Source organism: Gallus gallus, chromosome 2 (assembly GCF_016699485.2).
Source record: "Gallus gallus isolate bGalGal1 chromosome 2, bGalGal1.mat.broiler.GRCg7b, whole genome shotgun sequence".
NCBI classification, from domain to species: domain Eukaryota; kingdom Metazoa; phylum Chordata; class Aves; order Galliformes; family Phasianidae; genus Gallus; species Gallus gallus.
The window spans coordinates 126,365,795-126,377,239 of NC_052533.1; the positions used below are offsets into that span (position 1 = coordinate 126,365,795).

Here is an 11,445-nt window from a genome sequence, read left to right on the forward strand (position 1 = left end):
GCAAGGTCAGCGTCTCCTCTCCTTCTATACGTCCAAATGGCTTTGCTCTAAAGGAGATGCTGCCAATTGTGACTCTTTGGTGATTCTCGGGTCCTCTCCTGAAAACCTCCATCGGGTTAGCAAGAACAGGCATAACCTCCATCAGGCTAGCAAGCACAGGCATTTGGGAAAAGGGCTTCCCCACCATTTCTGGCCATGAAAGATGTCACCTAAAAATAAAAGCAGTGAATGATGTTGGAGAAAGGTACAAAGTACTCTACGGTGCACATCCAGCACGGTAAAATCTTCACTGCTGCTTCCTAAGGGCTTCCTCGTCCTGCTGGACATTGGTCAACTCGCCAAGGCCACATCTGGGGCTGAGCAGGGAGCAGAGCCCGGTGACAGCACAGCCTGCCACGTGAGGGCTGCAATAGCAGCAGTATCAGGGATTAGACTGAAAGGAAATTGCGTTCAAAGCCACGGGGTATTGTTGTAGCCAAAGGATCCGGGCGGTGAAATGAAGGGATCCTCCGTTCAGCCCTCACACGCCGCTATGGGTGAATTTTGTACAATCTCCAGGTTTTACATTGCGTCCCTTTCCAGGGAGCAAATCGAAGCCTGTCTGGATGTGGATCTTCTGGGTCGTTTTTGCACGGCTTCCCTCCACAACGAGAGCAGGAAGGTGGCACACCGTGATGGCTGCTCAAGAGCATGGCAGGTAGAACGCCACTTGGAACCTGCATGCAGTGCTGCAACGCTTCCTCTACAGCCGCTCTTTCCAAATCTACTATCAGTCGTCAACTTGAAACACCAACACACGCCAAACACAAACGCTCCTCTGGAAGTTGTAAAACAACCAGGAACGGGGCCGGGCTCTTCCGCGGGGCTCTGAGCCACCGCAATGCAGTCAGCATAACCCAGTTCCGCAACCTTTGTTCAACGCCCATCCGGGTGGGAGCAGTTTGCCAAGGGTGTGAGAGCAGATTGCGACCCGGTACCAATCCCACGTCAGATGAACCGCTTCCGGGCACTTGAGATGAGGGTTTGGGGTGTGTTTTTGCTGTACTTTGTGGAGTTTCTTTTTACAACGGGGACTCAGCCCCCAGGCTGCCTGCACCCCTCCTCTGCCCAACGTGACGGGTTGGGTTGGGGGGGGGGGTTCCCTGCCCGAAACCACTGCCCAGAGAACAGCTCCTCATTAGCTGAGACACAACCAGGAAAGGTTTAATAAATATATTACCCATCGCAACAAAAATAAATATCATTTATAAAACATTCATTATCTTTCGCTCGTCAGCATAATACAGTGTATGTACACGTGCCCGGTACAGATGAGATATACAAACGGCCGCCCGCACCGCCCCACCCCACGCATTCCCCCGCTGACAGCACCACGTTGAACGGCATCAAATGCGGCTCCTTTGCGTCCCTCTGCCGTTTTGCCACACAGCAAAGGCGAAAGCGGGAGGACAAAAAGTCTTCGCATCGGGAGAACGGCTTCAGGGCTCCGGGGGAGGGGGGGGAGGCGGGTCGGTCCGACAGCGGCACTTCAGCTCAGCTCTGCAGCGCTCAGCCCACGGTTGGAGCTCAGAGCTGCTGAACCGAAGAACGGAACATATAAAAGCAAGCTGATTTTTTTTGCCACAAAACAAAGTTTAATAATACAGTAATAGTTGGAGTACCGTCCGGTAAAGGTGTATGGTAAAAAAAAAAAAAAATAAGGAGTTCTGAGTATGAATTCACCTCGGGTAATTTGAGCGTCGTAAATACTTGCATTATAGTGAGGTAGACAGTAAAAAAGAAACTCTTTTCTCCGTTATTAGCACAGGATTTAAATCTCGCAATAATATTTTAGGGAGGCGACGATGTTGGGTAAGGAGGAAATATCTGATTCATGCTCAATTCTGTACAACTCAAATAGAAACTTTCCCAAATATTAGACATTATAACATTTCGAGTGCATACAAATGGTTTGTACAATAGCAACACGAAACGCACGCTGTTCATCTCCGCTTTGCACTTCCCAGTCCGTTTAAATAAACAAATATTTACAGCTTTTACATGAACAACGGTGCATCCCGAGCAAAATGTGCATTTTAAATTATTGCTCCTGGTCGAGTCCTTTTAGTTGCATTTTTATCGCTTTATATTATTATTCTCTTCTCTCTTTTTTTTTTTTTTGTTAGTTTTTTTTGTTTGTTTGTTTGATTCCCCCCTCCCCCCCCCCCCCCCCCCTCTCCCCGCCTTCCCCCTCCGGTTCGCAGCTCGGCGGCCCCACAGCCGCCCACAGCGGTGCCCGAAGGCAGCGACCCCGCGGTGGCAGCGCAGGGATCGGCGCGTTCCTTCGCCGGAGCCGCCACATCCGACGGCGTTTCGTCTCCTTTCCCCGCTCACCCCGTCGCGCTGTCCGTCACGCCTCGCTCTTATCACGGCTTTTCGTCGCTGCCTTAAAACGTCACCTAAAAATCACAATCTCGGGCAGTTCTCTCTCTCTTTTTTTTTGTTTTTTTTTTTTTGTTTGTTTTTGTTTTTCCTTTTGATGGAGTGGGGCGGGCTGTTCCAGGCCCGTCACCCCGCAGGAATGCGAAAGAGAGCGGGCAGGAACGGAGCAGCCCTTTGCTCTGCCCCTCTCCCTCTCCGCCCGTTTCTCGCCGTATCTCCCCCCGTCGGAAGGGCGGCCGGAGCGCTGAGAGCCCCGGGGCGGAGGCGCTGCTCGGCGGTCGCCCGCCGGCCCTTCCCCGCCCGCCGCTCCCCGCCCCGGGCCGCTCCCGGTCTCCCTCCGCCGCCGGAGCGGCTCCTCCAACGCGCAGCCCCCGCCGAGGGGCGGCCGCCCGCTACCTGCAGCCGCACGACTCCACCACCATGTCCTCGTACTGCTTGTACACCACGTTGTTGCCCGCGTCGATGTAGAGGATGCTGATGGGGGTCAGCTTGGTGGGCACGCAGCAGCTGGGCGGCGTGGAGCCGGGGTCCATGGAGTTCATGAGGGTCTGGATGATGGCGTGGTTGGTGGGCTCCAGGTGGGAGCGCAGCGGGAAGTCGCACACCCCCTCGCAGTGGTAGGCCTCGTACTCCAGCGGGGCGATGATCCAGTCGTCCCAGCCCAGCTCCTTGAAGTTGACGTGCAGCGGCTTCCTGCTGCAGCGCAGCCGCGCCTTCTTGCCGTGCCTCTTGCCGTGCCGGCTGGCGAAGGCGGTGCGGCGCTGGCGCCGGGCGGGCGGGCGGCGGGCGGCGGGCGGGGGCGCTCCCAGCTCGGCCCGCAGCTCCCCGAGCAGACTGCGCCGCCGCGCCCGCGTGAACACCACCAGCAGCGCCCGCTCCTGCGGCGCCCGCGGCCGCCGCCCGAAGCCCAGGCCCCGCAGGTCCAGCCAGCGGCGGGGCGGCGGCCCGCGGGCGGCCGAGGCGCGCAGCTCCAGGCACAGGCGCTTCCAAGGCCGGCCCGCCCGCAGGCCCTGCCGCACGTCGAACACCTCCCAGCCCGCCGCCGCCGCCGCCCGCGGGTCCACGCTGCGGGAGTGCAGCGGGCGCGGGGAGAGGCACGGGAAGAGCTGCAGCAGAGGGGCGGCGGCGGCGGGCGGCGGGCGGCCGGCGGGGGGGCGGCGGAAGAGCCGCAGCTCGGCCCCCACCAGCTCCTCCTTGTCCGAGAGCGTGGAGACGTCAAAGAAGTACTTCTGCCGCCTGAGCGGAGCGGGAGAGAGATCGTCTGTGGGAGAGAGGAGAGGGGAGGTCAGCTATGCGGGGAGGGAAGAGGGAAAAGGGAAAAAGAGAAGGGAAAGGAGAGGAGAGGAGAGGAGAGGAGAGGAGAGGAGAGGAGAGGAGAGGAGAGGAGAGGAGAGGAGAGGAGAGGAGAGGAGAGGAGAGGAGAGGAGAGGAGAGGAGAGGAGAGGAGAGGAGAGGAGAGGAGAGGAGAGGAGAGGAGAGAAGAGAAGAGAAGAGAAGAGAAGAGAAGAGAAGAGAAGAGAAGAGAAGAGAAGAGAAGAGAAGAGAAGAGAAGAGAAGAGAAGAGAAGAGAAGAGAAGAGAAGAGAAGAGAAGAGAAGAGAAGAGAAGAGAAGAGAAGAGAAGACTGGAGGACCCACATTATACAGGACACTCCACATCAGAGGAAGGACGTGGCAACCCAGCTCCATGCACTTCCTTGGCCCACCAGCCCTGCCAGCACCGCAGTGCAGGGCCAGCAACGGCTTTGTGTTTGTATGCATACACAAATACACACATATATACACATACACATATATATTACATATATGTTCTGCTCCAAGAGGATGACCTAGACTTCTTTTCTGACACATGGGCGCACAAAACACAGCTCACAAAGCCAACCACATTCTCCTGAGTTGCTTTCCCATAAAATGTTTACAGCCCAGCAAACACAGAAATTCCCCAAGCCCTCGCTTTCCCCAGAAGCCAGTAAAGCCCGTGTATATTTCAACAGTAAAAGTGTCACTGTAGCCTCTGTTGGGCCGCCCCTCTCCGGTTGTGCGGGCTCGGACTGCTGCTGAGACAGAGAGGGAGACCGAAGAAATAGGCGGCCCACGGTATTTATTGACAGCAGAGGTCAGCGCTCCTCCTCATCAGCGTATTTCACAGCCTCAGCTCCACCTGACAGCTCCGGGGCAGCCTCCTTGGGAAGGGGTGAGGGGGGCGGGGGTGGAAGGAACAGCGGCACGACTGATGCACACCGAGACCTTCAGACGTGACACGGCGGTGTAGAACCTTACGCGGGACTCAGCGCGGATTAACGCTGCGCGTTCCCATAGACCCCAGCGGGGACACGGAGTGGGGGGGAGGAGGGGGGTGCAAAGAGAGCCTCTGGGGCAGAAACCCGCCTGCGTTTCCCCAGTGAGCCTCGAGGGAATCACATCAGCCCCCGATGTGGGCACAGCCCCATCCCTGCCGGGGATGGCTCCGAAGGGCGATGCTCGCCCCGCTCGGTACGGCCCTTTGGGGATGGGGTTGGAGGCGGGGGGCTGCTCGCCGCCCCGTGTCCCACGTTGCAAAGGCTCAGCCGCATGTGCCATATCGAGGCGGGGACGCGGCGATAGGAGAGGTGCAGAACTCGCCCCGGTCCATCAGTTCCCGGCTCCTTTCTCAGGAAGGGGCAGCGATCGCGGCTGTATCAAAGCGGCAGCCTCGAATCCCATCAGATAAACACGATTTATTCCCTCTCGTAAGCGAATAACTCCAGATGAATACATAAGCCTGGCCCGCTCCCAGCGGGGCCGGGAGGGTGGGAAAAGAGCGGAGGGAGGGGACACAGAGCGGCATCACCGCCGCCCTCGGGGGAGGGGGGGGCGGCCCCGGGAGGGGAGGGGGGGGGGGGGAGAGAGAGCTGCGTCCCAGCGCCGCGTTCCCACCGCACGGAGCGGTGCGGGGACACCGCGGCCGCCCCTCCGCCTTCGTGCGAGCACCGCGCGCTGCTCGGGACCTCTCCTCCGAGCTCCCTTCGGACCGAGGGGACTGAGAGACGCTGTTTGAAAAGAGCCGCCCTCCTGGGGCCGCCCGACCCCCGCACGGCGTTACCCCAACGTAGGAGCCGGGCAGCTCCCGGTATCCCCCAGCCCGGAGCGCCCCCGGCCACGCAGCCCCTCCCCGCAGGCACAGCGGCTCCGAGGCGCGCCGGGGGTTAACGAGGGCTACGCGGAGTTTCCCTTTTCATGGCAGATCAGGTACCGGGCTCCCGGCCAACCCATCGAAGCTGCGATCTTAACTTTACATCATTGCAAATTATACCCAAACCGCATTCGAGAAGAATTTTTCCCATTCCCTAATTCACTTTCAAGCCGTATTTGAACTCGCAAACCAAAAACACGTCGGCAGTTTAAGGACCCTTCGCAGACGATAAGGTGGAAACGGGCGCATCCGTCCCTCTGGGGCCGCGGGCGTTCCCCGGGCGCTGCCGATCCCGGCGGGTCGGGCGCTGTGCTCCCCCGGAGGGGGGGCACTTTCCCTGCTCTCAGCTCAGCCCTCCGTACGGTCGGCATCGCCGCCGCTTTTCTCTCACGGCTCCCGACGAGATTTCAATCTTTCGTTCCCTTCGCTATCGAGTAACCGGGAGAAACCACGTCCTCCTCGGATCTAACGCCGCCGAAGAGCCGAGAAACGAACGGAAGGCTGCTTCCGTTCCCCCTCCGCCTGCAACGTACCTTTGCTCCCCGTTTTCCCTGCCTCTCTCCGGAGCGGCCGCCTCCGTTGTGCGACGGCCCCCCCCGCTCCGCTGCCCTCCCGCCGGGCTCCGGGGATGCGCCGGGAGCGGAGAGCGGCTGCACGGGGGCTGCTGAGTGCCGCGGGGTGCCGTGAGAGCCGTGCCCTTCCCCTCCGCCGTTTGCGGCCGTTTTGCTACGAGAAACCGACGAGAAACGATTGTGCTCGCCCCTCTCTCTCAAAATAATAATAAGAATAAGAAATAATTGTATAGATATAGATATAGAGAGATTCGAAATTCGGAATCCCGGAGCTCGGAGTTAAGAGAAGGAGCAAGGGGACCATTTGAAGGAGATTTCTGAGCGGTGTACGAGAAACAGCCGGGAAATCAAAACACACAGAGCTGCCCTCAACCAACGAGGGCTGGGACGGCCCCTTACGCCCAGAAGCACGCAGGGGCTCCCGGCTTCACTTGCAGCGCTGGGATCGCGGGGAAACGAGCACTTCATCGGCAACAGCTCCTTTTTTTTGTTGTTGTTTTTTCTTCCCCCTTTTCTTTTTTAATTATCTTTTTGTTTTTTTTCGGTAGGGCTGAAGAGGGAGGAGGCGAATGAGAGCAGAGAGGCGCTCCGTGCCCACAGCCGGCTTTGGGCTCCTCGGGTTCCGTGCAGCCGATGGAACTGAGCAGCCCTGGAGAGGAGAGCTCTCTCTTCTCTCTCTAAATGCAAAAACCCACGAAGTAAAACTAAAAATAAACCCGCAGCCTCCTATCAGTCTCACCGGGGGAAGGGGGGGGGGGGGGGGGGGGGGGGGGGAATCCTGGATTTAAAATAATAGCGATAAAAATAATTAAGAGAAAACGCAAAAGGGAGAGAGAGAAATTAAGAGCCGAGCAAACAGTCGGTCGTAGGGAACGGATCGAAAGGGGCCACGGAGCGGCTTCGCCCCCTCCTCCCCTCCCTCGCAGTCCATTCGGGGAGAGGATCCCCGCGGAGGATTCGCAGAAGGGAATAAACGGAGCAAGAAAAAAAGGGGGGGAGGGGGCGACGGGGGGGGGGGGGGGAGGAAGGAAAAGAAACCTCTCCCGAAATCAGTGTTTTTCACCAAGTTTGGTCTCGTAGCGGCTTTGGAGACGGTCTGCCCCCTCCCCAGCCCCGAGCATTCCCCGCTCCCTTTGCTCCGCTTCGGTACAGCGGTAGCAGCACGGCCGAACCGGGCCGAGCCGAGCCGAGCCGAGCCGGGCCGCTCTCTCCTTCCCCGGGCGCTCGGCTCTGTTTGGAAGCGGCTGCCGCAGAGCTCTCCGGCCGTCTGGTCTGCATTAGTGTTTTTATAAGGGGCTCAAACAAATCGAATACAAGGTCACCAAATAATTAACAGTTGCGAATTCCCTCCTTCCCCATTAAAATGCTTCCCCGCTTATATTTCATTTTCCTCTTGCCAACGACAACACCGCCCGGGCAAAGGCGCTGCGCAGATCGCGGTGCGCTGCAGCTTTCGGTCCACCCAGAAAGCCGCTGTTTTGCATAAACACTCCGCACGGGCGAACTGCGAGCGGGATTTGCTCTCTCCTTTCAGCCGCCGATCGCAGCTCCTGCGCGGGGCTCTCCGCTTCCTCCGGCCCCCCGACAGCAGCGCTAAAACACCGAACGTCGGACCCCCCTCCCTCTCTCTCCCGTCCCCCCCCCCCTCCCGTCCCCATCAGCTGCACGCGAAACCGTACAAAGGAACTGGGGAGAACGAGACGACTTCGCCCTATTCCCGTTTCCCCTTTCCCCGGCTGCGGGAGCCTTTAGGACACACGCACGAAGCCCCGCAGCCGCCCTATGGCTCCGCTCCCCTCGGGGCACCCCCAGGACTGCGCTCCTTCGCCCCGCGTTCCGTTTTCGGTTCGCCCCGCGCCTTTCGGGGTTCGCCGTTCGCAGCCGCCGCTTCCCTTTATTTCTGCCCTGCCCGGTGCAGCCCCGCAGCCCCTAATTGTAAAGCGGAGTGGCAGTGCTGGGGGTCCCGGGGCCAGCGAGAGCACCATCTGCGTTTTAATGAGTTACTTCATGTGCCAACAGCAATTTTCCTACATTCAGAGAGGTCCTGTCTGATCTTGCGACCGTAACAAAGGGGGGGGGGGGGGGGGGGGGGGGGGAGGGAACGGGGAAGGGGGGGAATCTCAGAGCTTTCCCCCTCTTTCTGTGCTCTCGGCACCGAAAATATACACATAGATATGCGTATGTAATGCAGCGGCGCGGCTTTCCTCCCTCCCTGCGCAGCCTGAAAGCGATCCCGCGAGCTTCGGGAGGAAGGAAAGAAAGAAGAGGTGCGGAGGGCTCCCTCGGTGTCCCCCCCCAGCAGCGGGGGCGACGCTGCTGTGTCCCGCCGTGCCCCACTCCCGTGCAGCCCCAGCGGCTCCGTCCCCGCGCGGCGCTGCGCGGCCGCTCCGTCGGTGAAGCGCAGCCCGTCCGTCTAATTGGGTCAATTTGGGCGGCTCTGCCGTCTGCAAATGAATGGAGAGAACCTTCCCCCCGCTTCCCCCGAGCAAAGGCCGTTCATCAGCAGCAGCGCTCCAATTAAGCGGGCTGGGAGCGCACGGGGAGGTGGGCAGGAACGCGGCTCCCACTTCAGAGGAACGGAAGCTCTCTTGAAGTTTTTGGTGATGTGCCATTGGCTGGGCAGCTTCATTATGGGAGACCAGACAATATTCGCTATGTTATGACATGAACACTCAATTAGATCACTGAGTTGAAATACTCCAATCAGTGGCTTGATGCTAAGCAACCCTCGGAAGGTCCAGCAGAAGGTCACAGCCCGTGACACATCAAATCAAAATCAATGGGGAAAAGTGAGGCTTTTCCTTCATCAGAGCAGGACTTCTGGTAGCGAATCGCCTCTACCGGAGCAGATTCTCCCATGCGGAGCAACGAGCTGCGGTTGTTACATTGTCTTTCCTCCGGCGAGGACGATCCCGAGCGCGGCTCCATCCCCACCGGCCCCCCGATTTCCTTCGGGGGAAGCGGCTGAGGTCGTTTTTAGGGCTGAACTTCGAGAACAGCGCGCCTGGAGAGTCTCCCCCCTCACGCACCCTTCCCACAGCCACGCAAAAAACCGCCCCCGTCGCGGAAAGGCGGAAAGTAAAACCCTTCGTCCCCCTCCGTCCGTCGGAAGCACAGCGGCACTGCGGCCCCCGACGGCGCCCCGAGCACTGGGCGGGATGGGGGGAGAAGGAGAGAATAAGGAGAGAATGCGCGACCTTCGTTAGGAGCCGCCGAGTCAGTTTGTCGTTAACCAGGATAATGTCATCCTAATAATTATAAAACCCTAATAAATAACGCGAGGCATTCTGAGGGAAGGGAGTTTCTCTTTTCCTCCGGATCCTCACGCCATCTCCGCCCTCGAGCTATGAAGCAATGACAGAAAAGCGAAGCGGGGGCCCCGCGGGTGGCGGAGAGGTCCCGGGAATCCCATGGCAACACTTCTGACTTCGGAGAGCGGGGATGCCGGCCCGGCCCCGCCGCCCACCCCGCCCTACCTGCCTCCTTCCCGGCCCCGGAACGGATGGGGGCGGCTCCCGCGACCGGGAGGCGTAAAGGGCGCGGGTGCGGCCCCGAGCCACGCTCCGTCGGGGCACGTCGGGGCGCGGCGGTACCCGAGCTCCGGAGGCTCCGGAGCGGCCGTGTCCCCGCCCCGTGTGCCCGTAGGGCCGGACCCTTCCAGGTGACCCCGACGGCGCAGCCCCACGCTCAGCGAGCGTTTGCCCTCGGTCAGTTCGAGCTTTCTATTTGCCTTCCAGCCGAAGCGATAAGAGAGATCCTTTCTCTCAGGCGGAAATAAAGCGGAAGAGCGATGTTTCCGAGGCTGCACTTCCACCCGAGCTGCTCCTGCAGAGCGGGGGTTGCGTTTCCCCGCCCGGTGAGGGCTCGGGACGGCCACTCGTGGTTCCCGCACCACCACCTACGGCTGCCGCAGCGCAGCTTTGCTATGAAACAACACAACGCGATGCGCCCTTTAGCAACAGATCCGCCTTTTTGCGCCCCGAAGGGCGATAAGAAAGAAAAAGAATTAAAAAAAATAAAATAAAAGAAGAAAAGAAACAGAGTGAGCGGAGCGGCGTCGGCTCCGCGGATCGGCAACGCTGCGGACGGGGCTCCGGCCCCGGGGTGCGACGGGGCGGGCGGGGGCACGGCACCTACCTTGTCCCCTGTCTACGAAACTCGTGATGGTGTTGGCCGACTTGGAGGACTGGAAGAAGCTGGCGTTAATGCCCAGTTTCTCGGCGACGGAGTAGGTCCTGAAGAGGGACAGCATGTACTCGTGGGGCTCCGCCCGCGGGGGCGTCCGGCCCCCGGGCTGTGCCCCCTGCCGCGGCCGGCTCTCCCGGGGGGATCGCGGAGCCCTGCGGCCCCGCCCGCCCTTGGCCAGCTCTGCGGCGGCGGGGAGGGAGGCCGGGCGGCAGCAAGGTAAATCCCAGAGGAGGCCGGCGAGCAAGGCGGCGGAGAGCAGGGCCCGGCGCGCATTCATAGCGATCGCGGCGGGGCGGCGGCGGCCCGACGTGAGGCTCCTGCGGCGGCCCGACGTGCGGCGGGGACTGCGCGGCGGAGCGGCGCGGAACGGGGACTGCACCCGGGCGGGCCCGGCCCGGAGCAGCCCGCCCCGCCCCGCCGCCGCCCGGACCGCCCCGCCGCGGACCGCCCCGCGGGGCGGGCTGGGTGCCCGCGACGGCCGGGGGCGGCGGGGGCTCGGCCGGGCCGAGGACAGCGGTTGTGCCCTTCGCTCCGCGTGGATGGGAGCAGCGAGTCGGGATCTGGGGTTTCGGGTGTGGTTGTGCTCGGACGACACTCCTGGGCTTGGTCCTATTGCCGTGCCTATGTCCTCAGAAGCAGAATTTGTCGCTAATGGGGGTCTCTCGAGGAGATGCGCCCTGCGAGTAGGCAGCTCCAAGGCAGGGCCTGAGCTCCGGGAGCAGAGGGAAAGGGCATGAGTGAAGAGCTGTTGTCTTTGCCTTAGAATTGCCCCCAAAGGGAACCACCCAGAGGAGAGCATGGTGCTGGCCTGTGGGATGGGAAAGGCATTGACAGATTGGCAGCAGCGGGGGAGACCAATAGAGCAAGGAGGGTGCGGGCCCTGTGCCATCAGGACTCACCCATCCCTTTGCATTTGGCTTTTCAGAGAGATTCATCCCTCAGCGTAAGACTTGCCTTCCAAACGGTTGCATGCAGCTGCCGAGCTCAGAGCTATAGACAAAGTGGACTAATCGGCATTATCCCATCCATCCTGCTCACTCCTTACTTCTTCTCAACCTTCTTCTTGGCATCCTCTCCAAACCACTGCACTCATG

General features: G+C 60.3%; 1 protein-coding gene across 1 annotated transcript; it reads right to left on the reverse strand.

Annotated features, from left to right (window-relative positions):
* Window positions 1–1,198: 1,198 nt before the first annotated feature.
* Window positions 1,199–10,699, reverse strand: GDF6 (growth differentiation factor 6). Its single transcript, XM_015282935.4, has 2 exons — window positions 10,301–10,699; window positions 1,199–3,682 (listed from the first exon to the last, which is right to left on the reverse strand). The coding sequence occupies exons 1-2, from the start codon at window positions 10,626–10,628 to the stop codon at window positions 2,814–2,816; spliced, it is 1,197 nt and encodes a 398-aa protein (XP_015138421.1). The 5' UTR covers window positions 10,629–10,699; the 3' UTR covers window positions 1,199–2,813.
* Between the last annotated feature and the right edge of the window lie 746 nt (window positions 10,700–11,445).

What these genes read in the sequence shown, in the direction of transcription:
- GDF6 (XM_015282935.4), bottom strand. Translation starts at nt 10,628, where the DNA reads ATGAATGCGCGCCGGGCCCTGCTCTCCGCCGCCTTGCTCGCCGGCCTC. An exon ending in TTTCGTAGACAGGGGACAAG is followed by an intron (nt 3,683 to 10,300) that starts GTAGGTGCCGTG and finishes TCTCTCCCACAG; the next exon opens with ACGATCTCTCTCCCGCTCCG.